Source organism: Haliotis asinina, chromosome 8, assembly GCF_037392515.1.
Source record: "Haliotis asinina isolate JCU_RB_2024 chromosome 8, JCU_Hal_asi_v2, whole genome shotgun sequence".
Classification (NCBI taxonomy): domain Eukaryota; kingdom Metazoa; phylum Mollusca; class Gastropoda; order Lepetellida; family Haliotidae; genus Haliotis; species Haliotis asinina.
Window position 1 is genome coordinate 63,846,836 of NC_090287.1, and position 27,976 is coordinate 63,874,811.

General features: G+C 40.9%; 2 protein-coding genes across 2 annotated transcripts in view; one reads left to right on the top strand and one right to left on the bottom strand.

Moving 5' to 3' along the window:
- The window catches only part of LOC137293890 (centrosomal protein of 170 kDa-like), a 167,593-nt gene extending 163,521 nt beyond the window's left edge, over nucleotides 1–4,072 (bottom strand). Inside the window, exon 1 of the mRNA XM_067824678.1 lies at nucleotides 3,957–4,072. Coding sequence (XP_067680779.1) covers nucleotides 3,957–3,980 — 24 coding nt within the window. The 5' untranslated portion in view covers nucleotides 3,981–4,072. The remainder of the gene's footprint in view (nucleotides 1–3,956) is intronic.
- Nucleotides 4,073–8,144: 4,072 nt separating this feature from the next.
- On the top strand, nucleotides 8,145–27,970 carry LOC137294452 (serologically defined colon cancer antigen 8-like). The gene is made up of 16 exons (XM_067825471.1): nucleotides 8,145–8,319; nucleotides 9,619–9,818; nucleotides 10,647–10,778; nucleotides 11,226–11,351; nucleotides 11,888–11,974; nucleotides 18,172–18,236; nucleotides 19,684–19,842; nucleotides 20,266–20,404; nucleotides 20,754–20,906; nucleotides 21,332–21,466; nucleotides 22,186–22,302; nucleotides 22,798–22,926; nucleotides 23,114–23,246; nucleotides 23,604–23,721; nucleotides 23,869–24,043; nucleotides 26,140–27,970. Exons 1-16 carry the CDS (start codon nucleotides 8,256–8,258, stop codon nucleotides 26,401–26,403), a joined length of 2,196 nt encoding a protein of 731 aa, XP_067681572.1. The 5' UTR covers nucleotides 8,145–8,255; the 3' UTR covers nucleotides 26,404–27,970.
- Nucleotides 27,971–27,976: the final 6 nt, after the last annotated feature.

Consider the following 27,976-nt stretch of genomic DNA (forward strand, 5'->3'; position numbering starts at 1 on the left):
GCTGAGTTGGTTGGTGAAAGGCTGAAACACATCGATAAGTCACTATTTCAACAGGATTTGTATGACAGAACATATTGATTAATTACAACACGCTGAAGCTGGACAGATCAGTTTATTTGAACAGGCTTACAGTTCAGATCAAATATCTCATACAGTGTTTGTGAACTGAACAATTGTTTGTCACTTGGATATTTAGCACATATATTTTCTCTGAAGTGCGGAGCTCTATAACAGATGCAGAAACTGTCAATCTGACATATCATATTTACAGTACAATATCAGGTTAACACTGTGTGAGGGCTGCTGAAAACTAACAGTTACTTATTGAAAGTCAGCTAAACATTGTGAAGAGGATTTCAATGAGATTGTTGGCAACAGAGTGATAGGTCAGACTGACAAACTGTTTGTCCTATCTGTGACTGTTGAGGCGTAGTTGATCCACATCTCCCATTGACGTGAACAACAACACACAAAGAAACTGTATCCTTCAGACCTATCTAAGTCCTTCACCTTTCTCAACAATAGAATTAATGTTTCTGACCCAATGCTAATTTAATCCCTGTAAAATTAGCACTAGATGTTACTTCAGGCCATAAAATATTATCTTTCACACCATGAATTCTATCCTGTCATAAAAGTCTCATTACTAGCAAGAAATGTTTTACAATACATGCATGTTCTGTGGCTGAGTAGGGCTGGACAATCACCTGTGTCTGAAGGCGTTGGCACTAAGGATACAGAATATGTGTAGTTTTGCTTCATTGAAACTTTACAACTCTCCTTCACTGGCACAACAGCTACTTGTATAGATTACAAAGGAGTTGCTAACAAATTGAAAGCTACATAAAATATTCTATGGATGGTGAAGGATGAATTTTCTCCTTGAGTGGCCACTGACAAGACAGGCACTGATCATACCGAGGATGCTTGGCTCAGATGAATCTTCCCTCATTTTTACACCACCCAGATTTAAAACTGTCACACTTTAAATAATGCTGACATTTCTAGTTAAGAATAACATTATTTCTGCCTGAACATGCACAAAAAATCATTAGTAATACCATCAAGGTTTAGAAATTTCTAATTTCATTTTCTAAAATACTAATAAATACACATGTATTTTCAATAAACTTTCCAAAATATTAATTCCATCAGATGCAGTTATCTGACAGTGCCCAGCATTATGAATTCTCATAAATAGCAAACTAAATTCACTATTTAACATGATCAGTCTTTATATACTGTGAAATTATTTAGACATACACTCTATAAGTATATCAAAAATAGTTCCCTTGTTGCAGTAAAACTTTCAGTCACCTTTCTTATTATTTGTCCGAGGGATGATAAAATATTATCCTTTTGATTGTAAATCTGATTGAGTGAATCATGAAGTGGACAAATCTACAGAATGAGCCTGTAGATCTATACCGTGAAATAGACATACTTCAGGGCCTTTGAATAAGTTCTTTGAAAAAGTTCATTCTATGTTCAAGGTATCGCGAGTTCCACAGTCAAGGGGCCCTTAGGAGGTTTTAAGGGGTTCCTTACATACTGAACCCCCCAAAATTAAGGATCACAAACATTCTAGGGGATTTGATTGAATTAAAAGCTGATACCACAATGTCATAAATATATTAGTAAAAGGATTCCTCATCCCTGTTTCAATTCAACATGTCACTATTCTGGATGTTTCAGATATTTCTACTGTAGCTCTTGTAGGAGATTTACAGCACCCCACTAGCTCCTCCCATCCTGTAACCTGGAGTACATAAGTCAGTGATATCCTGGTTAACAGAGCACCTGCATCAGATGTTGTTACAGCTGACTTGACAAGATATAGTTACAGGGATTTCTTAATGTACAAGTAGCACTACTTCTACTCAGATCAGCACCAGATAATACCCCCTGTGGCTACACACATGATTGGATTCACTATTTCACTCTAGATTAAAACAGTGAATAACATGTTACTTATCAAAATGTATTTAAGTTATGACTATATTATAATATGATATCACTCCTGGACCTCAACTTGCTTCCTCGTCAGTTAGTTCTCTATCTCGAATCTTTTAAACAGAACTTTTAAACAAAGTTAACGAACAGTATCAACTCAACTTTTTAACAAAACAGAAATACATTTTTTTCTTGCCATGTGTGCGAAATTGATCACCATGGCTTTGTCTTGGTGTTGAAAGGGGCAGATAAATATATTTTGGCATGAGGTATGCCATTTTCTATTTCTATCTGTGTTTTGCTCAGGTAACCTGAACCCTGACATGTATTTACCATCCCACTTGTTTACACAAATCATCAGATTTCCATGGTTACTCATTAAAAGAGAAAGAATTGGCAAAAGTTATGATGTATGCTCAGGGCCATAGTGAAGATAATCTTCATATTTCAACAGAAACACTTATAAAAGAGTTGCCTGGATGCTAACAAGCTTCTAATGCTTTATATATAAACTGAAATACATGTTTTTGGTTTTGGTTAGGAAAGTTACATTCAAACCGAAATTGCTTAGTACATTACCTTTTACAGATATTTTTAATATGTACATTAGAGTCACTAACCGTACACGTTAATTGATGTTAACGTTGTAGTTCAGAGATTTATCTAGCCCTGTTCAGAGCCCAATTATATAGAGCAAATGTCAGTAAAAAATCATTATTTGATGTTAACAATTTCCATGTATATACATTCAAGTTTGCACAGGAATTTGTCAGATTTATGAAGATGTCAGACTAAATAACTGAGACTAAATTACATTTATTCAATTTGTTACTAACAAAAGCATCAGATAAAGCCGATTCTCAGACAAACGAAGGTTGGATTAACAAGACTAAACTGTAGTTGTGGGTAATATTATAGCCCTGTAGAGGTAACTGTATATCACTGTTAACAAGACCAATAATGAGGAACAGGTTTATTTGTACACTAATGCAGTGCTAAATTACCTTAGATAATAGGAGAAACAAATGTGAGAGAATCAACATTTATAAGGGACCAATGATTTATTACCCAATTTGCCTACCAGGCATACCTAGCTTAGAATACTAAGAAAAATGTAAATGGTGCTGTCATATAAATGTTTGAATATGTTGCTTTAATACACAGACATGTAAACAAGACTGACGCACATTTACACCAAGTAATAATCTATGGTCTCAAATATATTACTCCACAAGAGACAACAGAAAAGAGTTTTCACAGTAATAGTTTAAATAACCATATATGACATTGTGATCTGGTATTAACCATTAAATAAAAAAGTTTAAGGAAAACAACAAATGTTGTGATAGCAGTATTCTTTGATTTCCAAAGAAATGTTTGTTCTGAAAATTACCTAAAAAAATACATATTACAAAGGAGAGGGAAAGTTACCCACCTCCATATGAGCCATATTATAATTTGTACAATGAACTTGAGCACTAATTTTCACTGCCTTACACTGAACACCTGAACACACTGTGCACACCAAAACCTGACATTAATCATTAATATTATTTCTCTTATCAGAATGCGTTCAAAGAAGAGAGAACAACATCTCGTTGAGCAAGGGTTTTTACTTACTTAACACATATCTACCAAATGAGATCAAAATACTGAGGGCTGCGTTACGCAAAATGTCCCAATGGTGAGCCAGTGTTGTATTGGCAGTATATTGGCAGCTGTTATTATGCTTATCAAATGTTTATAGGCTTGGGTCAGCATGTATTAGCAGCCGACCTAATGAATGATTGTGTTAAGTTTCTGTTATATCGTCCTTCAAACTCGCTTTGTAAGTCACAAGTTTATAACCCGCAATCGCAGTCACTGTGACCAAAACAGGAGTCAGTGATGTAATTGATGAACGCACTTAACAGGACCTGGAATCGGTGTCAAGTGTGTTCTTATGAACATGTATGGTTAGATAAGTCATATGCACAAAATATAAATCCAGACAATAAACTCACCCCCTCCACATCCCCAGCGTCCATGCCGCTACTTCCCTCGAAATACGCTACAACGGGGTAGACGGTTCATTCACAAATACAGGTGACCCGCCTTCGTTGGGGCTTGGGTACACAGCTTTTAGTGTTTATCCAGATCAAAACTACCTTCCTCATGACTATATAGAGATACGTCGTCGGCGCGTCGTCTGCTAGAGGAGGCATTGGGTCAAGTGCGATCGCCCGGGGAGATTCACCGTGAAGTGACTTTATATGGGTCTAATTGATGCGAATCATCTACAGTAGCCATACGGTAAAAACTAATCACCTGCGGCTCCCACTTAACAACGACTAAAGGATCAGCTGTTCAGCAGTAAGCGCTTCAGTGGTGTAATTGGGATATCAACATGGTCAGTGAAGCATGACATACATTTTCCACGCCCAGTATTCCATTTATTCCACATGCAGTTAACTCATACCAATAATCTCAAATATGTCTCAATATACGGAGTGCTTGATAGATACATAAACACAACGTGGGTCGTGGCAAAAGGACAATAATGAGGGTATTATTCATTCATAAGGTCCAAAACTTTCAATTTACTTTACGAAGCTGTTGGAATCCATACTGTACTCGTCAAATATAATCTAATAAAACGTACCCCCTAGGTTGGTTCAATTTAAAAGCTCTGGGTGTTTTACGTATTGAAATATTTTAGCATTTGGTAACACTTTAACCCGACCAAGTGCCCGAGTGTACCAGTATACCAGACTCGATGGCTCCTCTGTACCAGAGGTTAAGGGTCACAGGAGATATTTATGAATGATCGGCATTTTAATATCTTTGTGATTGAGATAATCCTGCTGTTCAGGCTTGGCAAAGTGCCTTCAGTTCTTGCAATGACGATCATCGAAGTTCCGCTTTTGACAAGCTAACACAAATGAAATCGCTCATCCGAGAGGTTACTAGGTACGAACAGATTGTGTTACTGTTATCAGTCGCGGGGAAAGCGTGACATTATCACGATAATATGGATCATAAACTATTCTTCAGATCTGATGTAGCTCATGTCATTGTAGGAGTGGAAGGGCCTGTGTAATAATATATATAATTTCAAATCGTAATGTGTAGTCACACTAACAAAAATATTTACAGATATTATGAGCGGATGAAGACAATTGCTTGTGGATGACCCAGTACCAAACTTAAACTGATGTTTAAGTGACTTAATCAAGCATAGACATTGTCAGATATCAACATTTAAAGCAGAGAATCCGTTGTTAATTCTCGTTGAGTTGATGGGGAAATACGGGTGACGGATTCAACAGAGTGCAATATCACGAACACAATAAAGGGATCACAGTCATTTCAGGGACAGTGTGGTAGCCTAGTGGTTTAAGCCTTCGCTCGTCACACACAAGACCGGGTTCGATTCCCATCAAGTGTGAAACGGATCTCTAGTGTCCCCCGCCGTGAAATTGCTGGAATATTGCCCAAAGCGGTGTAAAACTAAATTCACTCAATACATCCAAATTTACTTGATCACAAGACTCAAATTTTAGTTGTTCATGACATAATATCTTGAGAAACTTTATTGGAAAATTCACATGTGGTTATGACATATAACATTGTTTATTATCACTCGACAGGCTCACAACAGGAAGTGGAAATGGTGTTATTCCGTGTGAGATTTTGATCAAGTTTGCAAGCAGATGCTGTTTCAGCACGTGCCAGTGTCTGACATACGCACATGCAGCAGTAGCAACTGACAAGGAAACTTCTCATGCATTGGAACGGAGGTCACTTCGTAAAGTTACAAAAACGTCTCATTTTAGTAAGGAATCGGCGTTTCTGTAGAATGCGGGCAATAACTCGACGCAGTAACCAGGGATTGGTTGTTCAAAATTCGGTTACCTTGTATCCAGCATTTAAGTATATTGAACCGACTGTTAACTAATAACACTTTCCCTTGATTCAGGGATCGTTTGTACATTTATTAATCTGTGGTGTAAGTAATCAGAATGATTCCGACCATCTGTCTACTGCTATACTTGTTACTGTTTTCATTGCTACCAGATACCATATTAGTGTATTATTTGGTCTCTGTTGTAAGTGAACTCCAGGAGTCCCCTTTTCATTTTAAAAGGACGTGTTTATGTGTATCCAAATTATAGATTTTCAGCGAGTAACCGTTAGTCTAGGTCTGATGTTGTCTGTCTCACAGTACCTCAACCATATCAGTTTCCCTCGCCCGGAACTGAAATGATGATAGTCCTAAAAGAAGCATGCATGTCTCGACTTAAAGTGACTCAGATCGCCCATCTCAAAATAGTTCTTTTTCAGTTTAAAAGTAGTTGCTTGTTTCTGTCTATCGCACATTTTCAAAGACTACAAATCATAATTATTCTGGGTCAGATGCTATCGTGTAGGAATATGCTGTGTGTCTTATGACTGATGATATATGTCATTAGGATATTCGGATAATTGGTATCATCATACTGATCATTAAATTCCTTATAAGGACGTCTGCAGTAGTACTAACGTATCCCTCTTACAAAGTTACATTTTGAATTTGACTGGAAAACATAACATAAAAAGCCTGCTTATCAAGTTGAGCTTTTCTCTGATTTGGGAACGCGGAGGCCACACCTCAATGCACGACTAGGTGTCTAGACCAGTTTACGTTGGTTGGTTGAATGTAGCACTCTATAGCCATCTATATGGAGATCTGTAAATATTCGAGTTTGGATCAGTCAATCCAATGATTGCATAAGCATCGATTTTCGCACTTGGGATACGATGGAATGTGTCAAACCAGTCAACGAACCTGACCGACCAATCCCGTTAGTCGCCTTTACGACGTGCACTGGTTGCTGAAGCCTAACCCGGAAGTTCTAACCCGGATCTTTACCACACGCATGTGTTGCTGAAGGCCAGTTCTAACCCGGATTTTAGACCTAGGTTAAGCGCTCTGATCTACATCCATTCCATCTGCTAAGGGCTAGGTTAGGAAAACGAACTGGGTGGCAATCGATGTAGATCATTTAGATAAATAATCGTTGACTAAGTATCGAACAGTTGTCTCTAAAGAATATCGTGGTGATACATTTTCGTAAGAATTAGTAACAAAGCAGCGTTCTGAACATGTTCTAGAAGCAGCCCATAATACAGATCAAACTTTGCATAAAGCTTGAGTTTATTCAAATCGTTAATAATTCTTTTCCATGACATTTTCAAAATCGATTTCCCTACCAAGGGCTGTTGACCAGTGACTATTCACGTGCAGTCTAAAAGAACCGGAGAATTACTAGATTGCTTCCGTAAGTTGAGTCGCACCCAAGAAAAAGCAGACTCAAGATTGTTGCTGAACTTCCAGTCGTAAATGGGAGACTGACGGCGAATGCTGTGATAATGACGCCTGTAAAGTGATAAAGGGTACATTCTGTGGATCGATGTTTGGAGTGGACCGTGGATTAACCAACTGTAATCGTCCTTCAAATAATAGTAATAATAATAATGTGGATATTTATAGTGCGCAATAGTCCATACATCAAGTATGCTCAATGCGCCACACATCATTACCCTGACGGAATTGTACTTAGTTGCTACTAAAGGTTAAGCGAGACTGTATTGGCCCTCGCATCTGCTTTTTCAGGTACTCGTTTTAAACAGCTGGCTGCTATGTGGACGAAGTGCCTTGCCCAAGGACACAACACAGTATGAAACCCAGGTCACACATTTTGGTGTGTCCACCGGGATTCGAAACCGGGCCTTTGGCGTGAGAGACCACTACGCTACTGAGCTCCACAATGGTGTGTTAAATATGGCATGCGTTAACTTTAAACATTCTGTTCACATGTCTGTTGATAATATCGTATATCTAGATAAAACATGGCTTTTTTTGTATTCATGTATTTTCATTCATTTGCCACGACAGGCAATTTGAAAAATGTCCGGTATGATTTATTTAGTTGGCCTCAGAATTCCATCTCAATTTGAGTATGGCAGTACTGAACTCCAATGATTTGTGTAACTAATATTGCTGTCATGTCGTATTTTACGTTGTATAATTTAAGTGTATTAAGCATTGTTTGTATTAGCAGTAGGTTTTTGACAGCAAACGCAAGCATTGGTATTATTCAGTAGAAGCCTTGTCCAGCCGAAGAATAATATTAGGTCTGTGGTTAGTAGTATCCTGAGTCTAAAATTGCATTGCGCATGTCTTGCGGGTTAAGAATGTAAACTTCCGCTGAGCGACGGCGAAGACTATTTCCTACAAAATGTCAATTTTGACTCACAGAACATGAGATTTAACAATAGATATGTATTATTTTAAAGATTACAACGCTGGAAGTGGAGCAGATGATCTCCGACGTTCAGTTCGAGGTGATTTAGATTATATATACAGTAAACTATTAAAACAGGGCCTGTGAGAGGTCCTCTTGACATGTCGAAACTGGTAGATTCTGTTAATAAAGTGTTAAGTAATGGAAATAGGCATATTTACATGGTTTCTATCTTGTTTCCATGCTAAATCCTGTGTCTGTGTTTTGAATGTAAATGAAGTTTTAAACCAGATAGTCACTCGCCCTCTTCGCGATCGCTTCATAAGAAAATAAAGTGTCACTCATTCCATTCATATGAAAGTGGCTTTCGGAACTGTTGTTCTGTTCACATTAATCTATATTGCCACTGCCTCAATCAAGAGAAAAACACATACTGATTTTCATTTACTTTATGTATTATGTTAATGGCAGGCTAATGAGTTGAAGGCCTGTAATGACTGAGAAGGATATGGTATGATATTGATAGAAAAAGTATTGAAAGTCTGTCCGGTTTACAGCAATATGCAATGCATCTGTGGAAAACAGTTTAAACATATGCCAAAAGATTAAAACCAGGCCCCCGCTAAGTAATTACGGCAAATTTGAAGGAATTGCAATTGAAAAGATCGTCACTGCAAAAGAGCGTCATAAGTCATGCCCCCGGAGGTTGTTTACATCTGAACCTCGGCAGCTTCTGGGGGCATGACTTATGATGCTCTTTTGCACTGACGATCTTTTCCTTAGAAAATATTCTATAGCTCCAACAACACCTAATACCTAAATGCATTCAACCCGGGTGGACAAAGATGGATAATTATAAAAATGAAAACAGTAGAGACTGAAAACAAAACTCACCGAGATGGGTGCTCCCTCTAGTGACACCATCTTTGGATGTGTGAGTTTCAGGATGCGACCAACAAGTCTCAGAACAGAGCCGAGAAATCTGCGAAGATGGCCGAGTATGTTTCATGTATTACCGACATTGTTTCCGATAGGGGCGTTGTTTTTCTGTTATTACCGCTAAACTACCGATATGGCTGCAATTGTTTTGCAAGTGGGCTGCGTTTGTTTACAGTTGAGATGCAATTCCTTCAAATTTGCCGTAATTCCTTCAGTTACTAAGGGGGGGCTGAAAACCATATGCTAATGAGATTTAGAGAGGTCACCATGAAAACAAATATAAGAGAACTAAATACAGGACCTGACAATAAATGAGCAATCTCATACCCTATTAACCCTTTTGTGTGAATATGTTTGAACAAGCTCAGCAAAATCTGATAGGTGAAATGAGGAGAGATTCTGAGAATGGTAGTAGTGGAATTGTTAAAACAACAACTATATTCATGGTTTCATGCACTAGATCGAGCCAGTGATAGCTTGAATGAACTGAGAGATGCTTTCGACGCGCCATCAGGATTGCCAACTGGATCCAGAGCTAAGGATGACCTGACCCGAGCTGTTCATCCACGCATCTTGACATATGAAGAAGGACAGAGGCCACAGAAGTATCGAGATGCTGCACAGCAGCTCCAACAGATGCTGGCATCACAGTCTGAAAGGGTAAGACTAGGACTGCAACGATGCATCCAACTATCAATGGATTACAATTGTTGAGTCTCTGATAGCAATTAATCAATGGTAGAAATGAAAAACTAATGATGCATCAATAGTACGTGTGACTATTGATAGTTTGGGAATGAAATTACTTTGATAAATATGCAGAGCAAACTACAAGAAGTACCAGATTAGATCACTTTGATTTAGGATTATCTGCCACTGTTACCTCTCAAACAAACTTGATTTGTCACGTTTCTTGTCAGTCATTAAAAGAGATTGAAACTACCTCAGCTTAATTTTGTTATGTATAAACTATACATTCATTTGGGAAATGACATCATATGAAACAATTCAAGGAGGAAAAAAAAAACCCTTTTGCAATATTATTGCAGTGGTTGGTCACAATGGATTATTGCTTTTACAGTACATGTAGTCGTTTCCCCATCAATAGTCAGCCTGAGATAAGGTTTGGTTGTTTAAAGCAAATACTTGTAATAGTTTAGTTTCACTGTTTTGGGTCTCTTCCTTCCAGCAAATAAGTCTCAGTGCCTTTCAATGCCTCCTTCGAGCCTCACAACTGACAACACTGTTAACATCATCCATGAAACAAACGTCATGTCAGAAGTCAAGAAAACCCAAACAAAGTTACTGTTTCATATGATTATTAAACTGTAAACTGACTGATATAATTTCTTGTGGTTTTTAGAATGGAAATCCATACAATTGACACTGTTGTAATTGTTCTATTAAAAATGTTGGACTTACCAAAGAGTGTGGGTTACATGTTTTTTTGGTTTACTGTATGGTATTACCCATGTACTTTAACGACAGGTGTCTGATGCCCCTGACACCTCACCTGCCCCTCCTCGAGGACCCCTCCCAACACCAGAGGAGGCTGCCATAATGCTCCAGCACCAGGCTTCACTCACACACCACCTGGAGTCAGAGAACCGCTACATCAGGGTGAGTTGGTACTTACTCAGACAAACAATACTACATTGTCAAATTGCCAACTGAGCTAGAGTGGACAGTATAATAGACTTAAAAAATCATTACCATTGCTCATATGGGATACGACAGTGAGTTAGCCCAGTGGTTGAAGTGACGCCAAAGACTGGGTTCGATTCCCCATATGGGTACAACGTGTAAGGCCCATTTTTGGTGTCCCCTACAGTAGTGTTGCTGGAATATTGCTAAAACTGGTGTAAAACTAAATTTACTCACTCATGTAGGATTTACTTTATGAACTGATCTCGTTTGACCATGATACTGTTATCTTAGATCATCAATGTTATTTACTCATACAGTACTGCTAGTCAGCATGAGCCAAGGCGTGTAGTAGACTTCAGACATATTTATCTCATATTGCTGGGGATGCTGCAAGTGGATGGTCATTGTTTCATGTTTCAGGAAGAGATGGCAATTCTGCGTCTGAAGCTGGGGGAGGTGCTGGATGAGAACAAGCACCTTCACAACGAACTGAAGACAACTGTGGTGCATGAGATACTCCAAGAAGGAGGTGCAGATCTTGCTCAGGTACAATCTCCCTCATTCATCTATACCTTCACTGAAGGATAACATGAAGGCACATGTAGCTGTCATCTAACGCACTGTTATGGTTATGCAGAGTTGTGGCCCTTTACTTCCGATTCTGGTTCAAATAATTTGGCCAATGTACAATCCTTGTTATGTCTGAACCATTTTTGTGAGTTTCACAGCAGTTAACATCTACATCTTCCCACATGAGTGTATATGAAACACTCTCAGAATCCAAAGGATCCAAGGGTCAGTAATCTTGCCAGTTGGTTTTTTCTAAATGTACAACAGACAGATTTTTGAGCTGCAACTCGCCCTCTACACTTCACCTTCAGTTCTCTGACTTTGTTGCTCTGTGCCCATTTAAGGTCAAGGAAGGAAGTTACACAAATAGGACATCATGACAATCATGTGTTCATCTCATTATGAGGTAGATCTGTGACTGAATGGAAAGACCACAAACAAAGATATAACCACTGTAGTGAAGATGCTCATGTGTACTTCCTTGTCTTGAGTTGGCGGTGGATCTGTTTCAGTACATGGGGAGCCTTGATTCAGCGCTGAAGGATACAGTGGGACCAGGGATGGCAAGACAAGACTACAGGCGCTGGCAAGTGGAGCTGGTAGGTTCAAACACAGATAAAGTTTCCTTATCCTGACTCATGCGTTCTTGCTTACCTGCTCCCTCTATTCAAAGATAGTGGAACACTTGAAATCCCTTGAAGTTCCCTTCTTTTGAAGTGAACATACTATCACACTCACCCACGGGAAGCCTTCCGGTTTGCTGCCACATGGGTCACATGTCCAGCCTTGTCTGTGACTCTCCCCTCCATCACCCAGTTTGAGTCAATTTGAGTCATTATACGGCTGATGGTGAAGATCTTCATGAACTGGAACATGCACACAGTGCATCCCCTAAACTGCATTGATGATACAGCTGATGGTGAGGATCTTCATGAATGGAAGCGTTCACAATGCATCATCTAAACTGCACCGAGATGATACAGCTGATGGTGGAAGGCTTCGTGAATGGACCCTTCATTGACTCGTCAAGTGCACACTCGTGTCCTGCTACAGCCAAAAGGATTCACCAACTGCATCCCCCGATCATCACAGACCTTGTCATCATCATCTTCGTCAGATGTGGTCACCACATGCAGACTTGTGTGGAGGCATTCATGGAATGACGACCACTACAGGGATGCACACAGACATAAAGATCACTATGATGTTCGGCGCAGGGACGATGTTCACCAAACCCTTTCGACCACACACGAATGCTTTCATGGAAGAACAGAGATATACTAGAAGGAGAGAGACTCATCGGAGAAATGCTTGCTTACATCAGAGTCAAAAAGAAGTCGTCTTCTTGGACTCAGAAATTACATCTTGGGTAACTATTGGGCTAGACCTCACTTTACCATGGAAGGAGTCATACCACGCCCTCACCTCCCCAGATAGCTGTCTACAGCAGCATTTGATTCTGTTCATGAGGCAAGAGGTTTTCTAACAGCAGATGCAACCTTGTTTATCTGGAGGCTTGCATTTTTTTGCAGCCAGTCAGCTATAGATAGACTTCACATGGATCACTGCTCACTCACAACTTACAGTGTTGATGATCTGAAGACAAAGTGATTGTACCAACATCTTCATTACAGATGAAGTATGTACCTGTTTGTGCTATCTCACTGACTGTCTTCATGTATATTCAGCTAACTATAACATTGCTACAGCAACGAGCTGGTGTGGTGTACACAGAACGGTGTCGCATTACTGGAAGATTATTGACGAAGTCAGACTTGGATCTGACATTCCGGGGAAAAAAAGAGAATCTTCACAACATGAAAGTGTTGAGACAAAATTCAAGCCATGATACCGCAAGTCCTCTTCTCTCTGTGTTACCACTATGATGGTGGTAGTGTTGTCTTGGTCTGCTCAGATCAGCTCTGCATTTGACCTGAAGGTTAAGACAACAACTGCACCCATTACAACTTTGCACAGAGTCTTCTTTGACGGAAGGAACCTGCAAAAGTCCTCTCTTTGTAGATGCATCACTACAAGGTTAGGGTGCCCACCTGAACAATGAGGTTGCAGTAGGAAATTGGGCGACCAACAAACGAACTCTGCCTATCAACCACCAGGAGATGAAAATTGTAATCAACTCAGTACAGCATTGGTCGACAGTATTGAGGAATAAACTACTGATGGTCCACACAGACAACTCCACAGTTGCATTCTACATAAACAAGCAAGGTTCAACATGATCTCACATACTGATACAGCTAACTTGTCAATGACTTGACTCTGTACATGAAGGTCTGCCACATCCCAGGTGTATGCAACATCAGGGCAGACACTATATCACTTCCTCTATAACCATCTCCAGGTGTTTGGACTCATCACTCAGACATGCGGATCACCGCAAGTAGTGTATTTGCTACCAGGTTCAAGAGATACCAACATTAGTATCGCCTTACAGTTGTTCTCAGCATCTTGTGAGAAGGAATGAACACTTAAGTGTCCCCTCTTCCATTATTACTGGCAGATGTCATTGAAATGATAAAATAAACGACAATGGTGCTACTGATTTTGGTCAGTGAGCGAATGGTTCCCAGTACTCATTGAGGAACTATGACAACCATCACTGAGATTCCCAGAATGGGAGAACCATTCACACACCAAACAAGTGCATGGACATCATTCCAACTACACATACTGATCGTATCAAAGCCTGCTTGAGACGTTGAGCATATTCTGCTAGAGCAGCGAAGGCAGCCACTTATTGACCTACTTAGGGGCACTGCGCTCTGTCATCACCAATAGATGACAAGCTTACGAAGGTGCTGGTTTTATTTGCCCTACTATGCTCAATCAAGCTTGAAGACCAACAACGCAGATTTAAGGTACCAGCTTGTCACCAGTGACACTTATGAGTCGCTAGATCAGACATCCTTCAAACTGTTGACACAGACAAGGCTGTTTCTACTCAGCATAGCTACAGCAGGGTGGATGTCAGAAATACATGCTCTAGACAGCTGTACATGATTCGACACCGATCATCATGAGATTGTGCACCAAGAACTGCAATGTATCAGCTGCCTGGACAACCGGTATGACAATTCCACATCACAGCATTATTGACAATCCTTGGGCCACATGATACCCAGGCTTTATCAGTATGGCCGGTCAGAGCATTGGAAATACATCTTCAGTGAACTAAGTCAAGGAGACAAAGTTCAAGTGCCTTTTCATCCCACTGTCTACTGAGACATCTATGGAAGAGTCCCACAACACTATCTCAATATGGATGAGAGACATTATTCTGAAGGCCTACAAAGCAGCAGAACTTGAACCTGGGATGTTGCTGGCTTTCACCAGTATGGGCCACTTGTCCTATCACAACAGCTAATGGTTCCTCAAAGGCAAACTCACACCTTTTTATCAAGAGTGATGATGACCCTGTACTTGTAGAGGAGTTACTTGTACATGAAAAAGGGTTGCAACTCTGTGACGAGGACATCATGAAGAAAGAGTTGCTATAGATAGCTAGTGGAGGAAGAAACTAGTACTGTAAATCAAGAAATTAACACGTCAGTGAATTAATGCGCCTTCAAACACACTGCCTAAAATGCGCCAATAAATTAATGCACCCCTTTTTACAGAGGTAGGTATACCAGGAAGTGAAAGTTGATAATGTGTTCGGAGTTATATAAAGAAGTTTGCCATCAAACGTTTACCACTAACTGGCAGTGAAAGGAGTTCATCTCAGGATGTTGTCCTAACAACAAGTACTCAAAACATACGCCAGTCATCTTGGCTGCAGCTGACAAGATTAATATCTTGTAAGGGCTTATCTAGACTGGCATTTCTCAAACTGAGATGAATGAACTCAGATGCTGCATATAAATAAGGCATTCGACAGGAATTGAAATAATGATCCATTGGCAATCATGCTGAAGTACGTCACGATTACGAAGAGGTCACGGGTAGTTTTACCTGACGGAAGATCATGTAATCAGTTGACGAGGCGTCAAGAGGAAGAGACAAAACAACCATTACTCACCAGAAACCAGGGCAAAGATCGCCAAATATGCCCCCGAATTCGGAAACACATGTGCTGCAAAACATTTTAGCAAAGTGTTGGATGTTAACCTTGGTGAAAGTATGTGTCATGAAAAAGGCCTACATTGCAGCTAAATCTACGGACAAAATGGATGTAGTTAAAGAACTTGTTCACAAGAAACGTGGCCATCCTCTCTTATTAGGAGAGTTAGACAAACTCGTGTATGATCAGCTGATAAAGATATGGACGGCTGGTGGTATTATTAATAGGAACATAGTGATTGCTACTGCACGTGGCATAGTTCTCCATGCTAATCGCTCACTGCTTGCAGAAAATGGAGGACCCATCAAGTTAGATAGGAGCTGGTCAGTTTCATTTCTTCTTAGGTACAATTTTGTCAAGAGAAAAGCAACGAAAGCGGCCAGGAAACTACCATCTGACTTCCCATTGAAACGAGACGAGTTCATTAATGGCGTAAGGGAGATCGCTGCATCCAAGAACATTCCAGAGGACTTGATAATAAACTTTGATCAGACCGGCGTGAAAATTGTGCCTGTTTCCAGCTGGACTTTAGCTTGTCCAGGAAGCAAACAGATCGATGTGATTGAAGTGGAAGACAAACGTGAGATTACACTGATCTTAGGCAGCACGACATCCGGAAACCTGATACCCCCCAAGTCATATAGCAAGGTTTGACCGACAAGTGTCATGCTAGTTACGATTTCCCATGTGACTAGCACGTGACTCATTCTCCAAACCACTGGAGTACTGAAGACACAATGATACAGTACATTGACAATGTTTCAGTTCCGTACACAAAAGAAGCAAAAAAGAATTTACATTTGCTAGTGCGTCAAAAATCTTTGATGTTTTTGCCGCCCATCATTGTGATTCGGTACTAACACACCTCAAGAAAAGGAACTTTGAAGTATAGTTTGTCCCAGCTGGGTGCACTGGGGAATTACAGCCTAAGGATCTCTCTGTAAATGGGGACTTTAAATCGTGTGTGAGCAATTCACCCAGTGGTATGCAGGGAAAGTGTCAGACAACCTGGACAGCAGTGATAACATTGGTGTGGACCTCAGGATTAGTGTGATGAAACTCATTCATGCCAGGTGGATTGTATCGGGCTTTCAACACCGTGGCTACGAAAAGAGACGCTGTATTACGTGGGTGGCAATTAGCCGGACTGTCTGGTGTATTTAAGTGATTAACAGGAAATGACACTATTGTGACTACCAGAGACTCTGAATTTGAATGTTATTTATTGCTGTGTAAGTGCTCATGTCTGCAAGAATAAAATTTTGAATCATCACTTTAGTTGTCTTTAGTTATTATCACATTGAAAAAGTAGACTGAAATGCGTTTAAAAAATAGTACGAGCAACAAATACGCGCATTTTTCGCATTAATTTATCGTTCACGTTAATTTCTTGATTTACAGTATATCTCAAATCTCACTGTTTATCACGTAACTTGTTGAGACCAAGATGCTCTGCAGGATAAAGTGGTATGAGTCCATGCACACGTCTTGAACAGACTAACATGAGTGATCATGACCCAGTACTCTTAATGAAGATACTTGAACACGTGAAGGGTCACAACTTGTCTTGTGACAATTGCATTAGACGCTAGCAGGATGCTAGCTGATTTATATATCCACATGATCCTGTCAGCGATCTCTTCACAAGAAGAGAAGTTCCACTGGATGGGATCCCCCGTTTCACGGAATATTACCACTGTTACATTTCCCGAAGAGGGGGAAGTACTTATATGGCTGCCAACAGAATCCATCATGGTCTGCCCCACCACCGATTCTGTCGGATTCTGTAAGCAAATAAGCATGAGTCAGGATAAGGAAAAATATATAATTTTCTTTTCCTGACTCATGATGACTCAAGCCCTCCCTACCGACCCACTCAGACACATTGGATTCTCTACAGTTCTTGTGTTGAGCTTATGGAATTAAGGAGAGAGTGTAGAAACAGGACTGGTCATGTGACCGATGTGATGGCAAACAGGGAGGCTTCTTGTAGGTGAATGTGATTGAATGTCCCCCGTCAAAAGAAGGGAACTTCAAGGGATTTCAAGTGTTCCACAACCTTAGAGGGTGGGAGAAAATAAGCAAATAAGCATGAGTCAGGATAAGTATAAGATATCAAGTTGATTCAGAAAATTATATGTTTCATGTTGATTCTGTCTACACTTGTGGTATTGCTTTACCCTGCTGGGCTGACCAGACCTTTACAGGTATCAAACCTTAGAAAATTCATATGTTTGATACCTGTAAAGGTCTGGTTTAGAAGTGGCCTTCAGTAACCCATGCTTGGCATAAGAGGTGACTAATGGCATTGGATGGTCAGGCTTGCTGACTTTGACACATGTCATCAGTTCCCAATTGCACATGCCCATGCTGTTGATCATTGGATTGCCTGGTCCAGACTCGAGTATGTACAGAATGCCGTCCTATATCTGGAATATTGCTGATTGCTGCATAAAACTGGACTCCCTCATCCCAAGGTTAATAAGGTGCCCCCATCTGGGATATTGCTGAGAAATTGCTGGGATATTGCTTAAAGTATCATGAAATTTAACTCACTCACTCACTGTTTGGTGTATAGATAAATGATTCTTTCTTGCTTTCTCACCTTTTTGTTTGCTGTGTACACATTTTGGAGGCATGGTACATAGTGCAAGACATGCTTTCTACAGACTACATATCACAGCTTCATGGCGCAATGTCATCTTTACATTTCAGGAGAGGTTGAGTTCTCTCCATGCCAACAAGTCTGAGCGTCTGGAATCCCAGCTGGCACATGCAAGGTAAGATATTTCCTTGTGGAGATGTCAGATATAACAACACAGACCACTCAAATATTATGTAGCATGATATTTTCAGCATAGGCGAGGTAATCATGGAAACATTGTGAATGAATGACGGTATTTGCTCAAAAACACACTTTTCAGCAGGGTAAGGATTTGAGATTAGTAACTGATAGAAAAGGAATATAAGACTTGTTTCCCTTTCATGTGCTTCAAGAGTAGTTCCCCATCTCAGTATTTTACAGGGAAGGGTCGGGGGTAAGGCTAATGGTTAAAGCATTTGCTTGTCACACCGAAGACCCGGGTTTGATTTCCGACATGGGTACAATGTGTGAAGCCCATTTCTGGTGTCCCATTCTATTGCAGGGATCACTCACTCACTCTGTATAGCAAGAGTTATTCCCTTTACCACTGCTTCAAAAGATTTCCCTGTAAACAAGAGTTGTTCACTTGGGTTCACCCATTTTATTCCTCTACCTTCACAATATCCAAGGCAACATTATAATACAAATTTTAAATGAATTGACACCAAGACTGGTTTATTGTGAATTCCAGACAGTGCTGGCAAGTGACAGAATGGTGTAACATGATTTCTTTCCCTTTCATTCTCCACCATGTTACACATTAAACATTATGTATACACATTTCTAGATAATTACGGTTATTTTTCTCAAAAACGGCTCAAGACAAGTGGATTACAGCCATATTCTCCCTTGCTTTCTCTGGCTACCAATAGAAAGATAATTTCCAGTGGACATAAACAGAACACTGCATTTATCATTGCTTGTTGATGAACAAAGTGCCCATGAAAACAGAACTCTGCATTTATCATTGCTTGTTGATGAACAAAGTGCCCATGAAAACAGAACTCTGCATTTATCATTGCTTGTTGATGAACAAAGCGCCCATGAAAACAGAACTCTGCATTTATCATTGCTTGTTGATGAACAAAGCGCCCATGAAAACAGAACTCTGCATTTATCATTGCTTGTTGATGAACAAAGCGCCCATGAAAACAGAACTCTGCATTTATCATTGCTTGTTGATGAACAAAGCGCCCATGAAAACAGAACTCTGCATTTATCATTGCTTGTTGATGAACAAAGCGCCCATGAAAACAGAACTCTGCATTTATCATTGCTTGTTGATGAACAAAGCGCCCATGAAAACAGAACTCTGCATTTATCATTGCTTGTTGATGAACAAAGCGCCCATGAAAACAGAACTCTGCATTTATCATTGCTTGTTGATGAACAAAGCGCCCATGAAAACAGAACTCTGCATTTATCATTGCTTGTTGATGAACAAAGCGCCCATGAAAACAGAACTCTGCATTTATCATTGCTTGTTGATGAACAAAGTGCCCAGTCTGTAATGAGTTTATATTAATACCGGCTGTCGGTCTGAGGAGCTTTAACAGTATAACAGGAGTTGTTTCGCTTGCCAGGTCAGAGCTGGAGAAGTATGAGCAGATGGTGGAGGATCTGCGATCTCAGCTGCGGATACATGACTCTATCCCGACACACGAGAATGGACTGTCAACCACTGTCTTCTTGTCTGACACACACCGCAACTTCCACCAGCAGACCATCGACAGGCTCACCAAGTAAGACTTGCTATTATTATTCATTGCTCACCAAGTGAGACTTCTTCTGTTTAGTCCTTACTCAACCATCACAGTTTGCTTTAATGTGTTTTCAAGACGTGAATGCCTTGCTGGAGTTAGACAATGTTATAGTCCTTGTCATGTGTTTCTGGCCTTATGGCACGGTACCCCCAAGGGGGACAGGTTTTTATCAGTAACCATTATAGATAGGGAAAACAAATGTTGTGTGTGTTTTCAGGACATGCATGTCGTACTGGAGTTAGAAAACAGGAACCTAATAAGAACAGAACACCATGGTACTTAGTAGGGGATATTCATGAACATAGATCTTGACTCTTAGCCAAGTTCTGTAATCAGGGAGCTTTGATTTACCGTAGTCTAGAAGAGTTATTTGTTTTGACTCACCATTTGTTTCGTGTGCAGGGAGCGTGATGAGCTGATGGACCACGTGGCCAGCCTGAAGGGCCGACTGTTGGACATGACGCGACGTGAGGAGGACTCCTATGTGCAGATGAAGAAGGGCATCGAGCTGGTGGAGCAGGCCCAGCTAGAGCAGACTCAGGTGAGGTGGGAAGTAGTACCTGGGAAGTCTGGAGACTCAGGTTAGCTGGGAAGTAGTATCTCTGGAGTCTAGAGAGAGGTGAGGTGGGAAGTACTATCTGTTGAGACTGAGAGATTCAGATCAGCTGGGAAGTAGTATCTGGGGAGTCTTGACGAAGGTCTGCTGAGATGCCTCATCTTTGCCTTTCATGCAACAGGAATGTCCATGGTGGAGTCCATTAGTTGTTGATCAAGCTTGCTGGTGTGTCTGCAGACCTGTATTTGGGTTTGTATGCGTGAGTGATAAAGTCTGTGATGAAGATGGGTCAGTCATGATGTCAGTGTTAGTCAGTCTCTCTTTGTGTGTACAGGCGATGGTGGAGCGGGAGCAGTTGGCAGAGGAGCTGGCCAACATGAGGCAAAGGTTCGAAGAGCATGTGATGGACTCACAGCGCAAGATGGAGCTGGAGAGGGACTCGGTTCGCAAGGAGTCTCGCTTCCTGGTGGAGGACCTCAACAATAAGGTAAAGCATGGCCAGATATACACTTTAGGTGGCCCTAGTGTGAAGCTTGCTGTGCAGAGTTTCCTCCCTCGGGTGTGCCAGGATCCATTTGTTGTATGTTTAGTCATCAGATTCTCTGTGTGCACTTATTGCGCTAAATGTGACACATTATGTACTGTATGTGTCAAGGTGCACATTGTCACTCAAGGGGAAATGTGACACATCAGGTATGTTGTAAGAGGCTTGTGGTTTGGTGCCCTCATAATGCTGGGGTGAAGGTTATAGAAGTGATGCATTGGAAGGTAAACCATACTTGGACAGTCACAAGGTATAGTGACAGAGTGAGGTGTGTCCAGGGAGTCTGATGGTTCACTCACTCACTCACTCACTCACTCACTCACTCACTCACTCACTCACTCACTCACTCACTCACTTTGTGTTGCCAGCTGAAGGAGGCAACAGAGAAGCTGACAGTCATCGAGACACAGCTGGAGAAGGTCACACGTGACAAGATGTCCATCATGAACGAGCTTGACGAGACGAAGGCGGAACTGAGGGTGTACAACAAGGAGGTCACTGTGGTCAGTTCCCACTTAATCTAAGTCTTGAATAAAACATATTCGTAAGTGGACTAGAAGATACATCTATAATAGATCTGTGACATACCTCATAATGCTTTAATTATCTCAACATAATGTACAGTGGATTTGTCACACAGATATATGCAATACAGCCGAAACTGATTTCCTGTTCTAGCTATTGTATCGTCTTGAAATTAGCCATGCAGATGGTGTTTCACTTCTCTAGTGGTTAGTACTTATCATGGTAAGACAGTCATCATGAAATTAGCCATGCAGATGGTGTTTCACTTCTCTAGTGGTTAGTACTTATCATGGTAAGACAGTCATCATGAAATTAGCCATGCAGATGGTGTTTCAGTTCTCTAGTGGTTAGTACTTATCATGATAAGACAGTCATCATGAAATTAGCCATGCAGATGGTGTTTCAGTTCTCTAGTGGTTAGTACTTATCATGGTAAGACAGTCATCATGAAATTAGCCATGAAGATGGTGTTTCAGTTCTCTAGTGGTTAGTACTTATCATGGTAAGACAGTCATCATGAAATTAGCCATGCAGATGGTGTTTCAGTTCTCTAGTGGTTAGTACTTATCATGGTAAGACAGTCATCGTGTTTAATAGTATTTAATTTAAAAGTGCTTTAAGTCAGTATGTGATTTTTTTCTCTTCATCAAAATTTGCAGTTTGGATGGATTGTTTAATAGGGAGCTGTCTTATTTAGGCGACAGAGAACTACCGCAGTGAGACAACGAATGCCTCGCTCCAGAGAAGCAGTGCTGTCCAGGAGTCCCACAAGCTGAGGCTGGAGCTTGACAACTTCCGACGGGACAGGGACCAGGTATGTGAGAATGATGACATTGTTGGGGAAGACATTTCTGAGAAATGATATAGTTTTGTGAGTATCTCTATGGTTTGAAGTTAAATTTACAGATTTTTTCATTCACAACTGATGTTTAACATGCCATCAGTTGTTTAAAGAAAAAATAAAGTCCCAAACAATGCAGCCATATTTTGAGATTGGTCTTATCAGAACCTCTCCATTTATTTTTAGAGCCTCAGCATGAAGAAAAAAATGATCTGCACGTACAATCAGAGTCAATGTCAATTCCTTTAGCCCCCTGTATAGTGCAGTACAGGTTCCCAAATGGCAGTATTGTCAGAAATATGTATGTTGTTGATGGCTGCCAGGCATGCAGCCTCCCACACCCCTCACCCACCCACACCCCAAATCCTTCCCCCCACACCAAGAACCACAGTCAAGCTCCACCCTGTATCACTACCAAGTTCATTCCCCTGTGTATAAGACTACTACACTCTGTGTATGACACTACAGGAGCGGAGTCGGAGCCAGACCGAGGTGGACGACTTGAGACGGAGGCTGAACACTGCAGAGCGGGAACTGGTCAACAGCAAAGAGGAATGCATCCATCTCACAACAAATGCTCAGGCCTTGGAAAGGGAGGTAAGTCATGGTAGTCTGATAAGCTCCTGATGGGGTTCAGTGCATGGAGATCTTTTCTATGAGATGGATCATGGATTGTAGCTGTGATGTGTACAGTACCTCTACACCTTTACCTGGGTGTACTGTTTCTGGGAAGGCTAGAGATGTGTCCTTGCTGTTTCACTAAGTGCCAGGATTTCTCTTTTAGCTTCATCTTGCCAAACTTGCCCGTGAAAGTATCGAGAGGACTCGAAATGAGGACCTCAAATCTATCACCAAACAAGCTCAGCAGAGGGAGATTGACCTCAACAACTTCATCTCCAACCTGGAAGATAAGCATTGTGAGTACGACAAACTTGCTCATCATGTGTTTCATAGTACAGACACTATATTCCTTTCAGCAACTGTTTAGATTTTTATCACAGGTTTTAATAATAATGTGTTAAATATTTCTGTGGTAGTGTAAATATTGTGTGTTCTCTGCTGGAGATATTACCCAGCTGATATCAGTGGTTGCCCATGCTATTAACCCATGGTTCATGAGATACTGTGAGAGGTAAGATTATTACTGACTGTGCCATTCATGTTTGATGCCTAGCTGTTGTTGTTAAGGGAAATAATCTTCACGTTAATCTTCACGTTCTGATATGGTGAGGCTCAGATAGCTCCAGTTTGATGAGTCTGCTTCTGCTCTGTAGCCATGACAACACACGAAATGGACACGATGCTGCATAAACAAAACCGTCTCATCATGAAACTGCGTGATGAGTGTAAAAGGCAGGCTGGGCAGATGGAGAAACTCACCAAGAAGTACAGGTATGACTCACATTCATTCAAACTCAGGGGCAAGATCTATCATATCCAAGTGATAATACAAGTTATGGCTTATCAAGCATCTCTAAACACTAAATGCAACTTGCCTTTACATGGGATTGTGTGATTATATGCTTATTGTCTGTTAAGATCTGAGTTAAGTCACATGAAGATTGAGAATGAAGAGCTGAAACAGAGGCTGGAGAGATCTGTGTCACGACTGGAGGTGCTAGATGACCAATCAGATCAACATGTACGTGTACACGACAAGATGAAGGAGAGGCTGAAGATGATGGACAACCATGCTCAACACCAGTCTGCTCAGGTAAGGAGTCAGTGTTAGAAAATAGGTTCTGTCAGAGAAGAGATAGGTCCTCACCAGAAAGACACTGTCCAAGAAGAGATAGGACCTGAACAGATGGATTCTGAAGGCCATGGTTGAGAAGAAATAGCTCCTGAATAGATGAATCCTGAAGAAACTGGTCAGGAAGAGATAGGTCCTGAATAGATGAATCCTGAAGACACTGATCAGGAAGAGATTGGTTCTGAATAGATGAATCCTTAAGGCACTGATCAGGAAGAGATAGGTCCTGAATAGATGAATTCTTAAGACAGTGGTCATGAAGAGATAGGTCCTGAATAGATGAATCCTGAAGACACTGATCAGGAAGACATAGGTTCTGAATAGATGAATCCTGAAGACACTGATCAGGAAGAGATAGGTTCGGAATAGATGAATCCTTAAGACACTGATCAGGAAGAGATAGGTTCTGAATAGATGAATCCTTAAGACACTGATCAGGAAGAGATTGGTTCGGAATAGATGAATCCTTAAGGCACTGATCAGGAAGAGATAGGTCCTGAATAGATGAATCCTTAAGACAGTGGTCAGGAAGAGATAGGTCCTGAATAGATGAATCCTGAAGACACTGATCAGGAAGACATAGGTTCTGAATAGATGAATCCTGAAGACACTGATCAGGAAGAGATAGGTTCGGAATAGATGAATCCTTAAGACACTGATCAGGAAGAGATAGGTTCTGAATAGATGAATCCTTAAGACACTGATCAGGAAGAGATAGGTTCGGAATAGATGAATCCTTAAGACAGTGGTCAGGAAGAGATAGGTTCTGAATAGATGAATCCTGAAGACACTGATCAGGAAGAGATAGGTCCTGAATAGATGAATCCTGAAGACACTGATCAGGAAGAGATAGGTCCTCAATAGATGAATCCTTAAGACACTGATCAGGAAGAGATAGGTCCTGAATATATGAATCCTTAAGACAGTGGTCAGGAAGCGATAGGTCCTGAATAGATGAATCCTGAAGACACTGATCAGGAAGAGAGAGCCCCAAAGAGATAGATCCTGAAGACAATAGTTGGGAAGAGATAGGTCCTGAAGGTGGGAATCTAAAGGTTCTGGACAGGCAGAGGTAGGTTCTGAAGCAGATGGATCCTAAGATATTGGCTGAATTGGTATTGGTAGGACCTGAAACAGATCCATCCTGAAGGCGCCCTCCAAGGAGAGATAGGTCATGAAACAGATGGATCCTAAAGATTCTGGTCAGGAAGAGTTATCGGTAGGCCGTGAAGAGAAGGATCCAGAGAGCACTGGCCACGAGGAGATGTATTGTGAAGAGATCAATCAGGGCAATCAACCTTATTTTGAAATGGTGCCTAAAAGATTTCGAGGTGCTGTGTAGAGTTAGTTTTAGTAGTTTGAATGATCAAGTAGAATGCTGAAGACACCATAACTGACTGACATTATTGCTACTGTCACGAGTGGTCACTGAACCTGTGTGTGTTCTCAGCACCCACGTAAGTGCACAACCGAAACTAGAATTCTCCTCACTGTCTCCTCCTACCTGGTACCCATTCAGTGCAGGATGATCAGACACAGTGTTAACACAAAGCCTTATACCCCGTGCTGTAGTGTGGGTCAGATCAGAGTAGACAACCTCACTCACTCCTACCTGTACTCTCTGCCCTGATTCACTTCACCTACTTCATGGCTCAGGTATGGACCATGTGCCATGTATTAATGGCAAGCTCTACCTTATATATATACATGGCTCAGGTATGGACCATGTGCCATGTATTAATGGCAAGCTCTACCTTTTTCAGGTATACACACGCACGCACGCGCACGCGCGCGTGCGTGTGTGTGTATATATATTCCTGTTTACATTGGGGAGACTGGTACTTCAGTGGAGTCCTTGTTGAAAACAATAGATGTGCTCTCTCCAACTCATTTCAGTGTGTCCTTCATGTGTAAGGCCCATTTCTGGTGTCCCAAGTGTGATATTGCTGGAAACTGATTGCTAAGAGCGATGTAAAACTCACTCGCTCGCTCATATTGCCAATGTGACATTGAATTGTTGAAATGCTCTCTTGATGTACCTGTGCACTATTTTTCAGATGTTGGAAATCCTCACAAAACTCAGCAATGTCATTCGAGATCGTCAGTTACTGGCGCGTGAAGTGGACTTCCTGCGTACACAGCTGAGTAGAATTGACCAATCAACCGTCCACAAACTAAGCTCATCAAGCAAGGCGCTAGTTGATGAGATCCTCAACGCTGTCACCAAGGAAGAAAAAACAGGAAAGGGATATTTGAATTTGGACCCAGAAATTTATAAAGTAGAACTTAGCAACAATGTAGCCATTGATGATCTTGTTTAGTTGAAAGGTACAGAAACTTGATGGAAAAGTTAAAGCTCAATATCAGAACAGGAAGACTGACAGGAAGACTGGCCTGTAGTCTTCCTTTCTAGACAGGGCAAATGGGGTAGCCTAGTGGTTAAAGTTTTCGCTCGCCACTCCAAACTCCTGGGTTCAGTTTCCCATATAGGTATTATGTATGAAACCCATATCTGGTGTACACTGCCATGATGTTGCTGGAATATTGTTAAAAGTAGCATAAAACCCAAATCCACTCACTCACTCCTTTCATGACAGTCCTCCTCGAACATCAACCTGACAACCATGATAGATTATTCTGGAATACTGTTTCAAGCAGCATTGACAGCCAGCTTGCTCGCTCAGTGTTAAGAATATTGGCGAATTATGTAAGAAAACGTTTGTCTAATGTGAGCTGGAATTAAATTATCAATTAAGATTGGCATGAAGAAAAGGATGCTTTTCCAATTCTTGTTGGTTTCTCTGCATATACTTCTCTCTATGGAAGGGTATGATCAGGAATGTTTAGTGGTAAGAACTGTAAGTGAATGTATGTATTTATTCATCATATATATCATCCTGCTGAGATCATGTCTATCATGAAGTGTACACTCGGGCTAAAGAAACGATGCCAAACTTGTAGAAGTTATAATTTGTGTTTGGACCTGGATATTTTGAGCATTTAAGGCTAGAAACATTCACCTGAACGCAATACAGCTGACTTACTGGACATGCATCGGAGGACTGTGTCCAGGCAGCAGACTTCATCAACATGGGATTCGAGCCTACATAAACAACCATGGTGTAGCACTGAGGCGTCAACATGTGAGATGGGCATGTATCATTCAAGGTTAGCAGCACAGACAATGGGAGAGTCTTATTATTTACGGCAAACAAGTGTGACATGTCATATGTGACAACTTCAGTCGAAGTAATTGTGAAAATAAGTGATGGACACTGGGCATGGTGGCTTGTAGACTTGCATCAGACCGTTCACGAATCTGCCAGATTTGTCTGAGGTTTTGATGCTACTGATGAACACTGCTCCTGTACAACCAGTGACACAGGCGGTCCAGTCATGCATGGCATTGCAGTTTGCAGTGTTTCCCTTGGGTTTGCCAGACACCAATGATTGTGGTTTGTAATCCTGGTTCCTCTCTCTGTAGGTGTATCTGTGAGACATCTAAGATAGTCGTAAGTTGCTGTTAATGTATGGCAGTTATGACTATCTTAGCTCAAAGATAACTTTGAAAATCTAGGCCCTTGAGTACTGTTCAAAGTGACATATAATCCACAGGTTCACTTGCTGACTCTCAGCTGTCAAGTTCTGTATGTGTATTACAGTACTTGGCATCACCTGAATGACCTTTGTGTCTCCATGCTAGCTCTGCTCACTTGGGACAGTATTGTTCTAAAGCTTTGTGTACAACTAGAACCACTGAAGGTGAAATACTCTTTGTTTTCTAAGGTACCCAGAGATGGTCCAGGTTGAGTGATAATTGTTTTAGACACATTATTGTAAACTGTGATATTTGTAACTATTTTCATTATACCAATATTCTGCACAAAACTATAT

Excerpts from the sequence above, each read along its gene's own strand:
- LOC137294452 (XM_067825471.1), top strand. The coding sequence starts at position 8,256 with ATGTATTATTTTAAAGATTACAACGCTGGAAGTGGAGCAGATGATCTC. Across the intron at positions 8,320-9,618 it reads TCTCCGACGTTCAGTTCGAG|ATCGAGCCAGTGATAGCTTG; the intron begins GTGATTTAGATT and ends TTCATGCACTAG. Across the intron at positions 22,927-23,113 it reads CTCAGGCCTTGGAAAGGGAG|CTTCATCTTGCCAAACTTGC; the intron begins GTAAGTCATGGT and ends TTTCTCTTTTAG.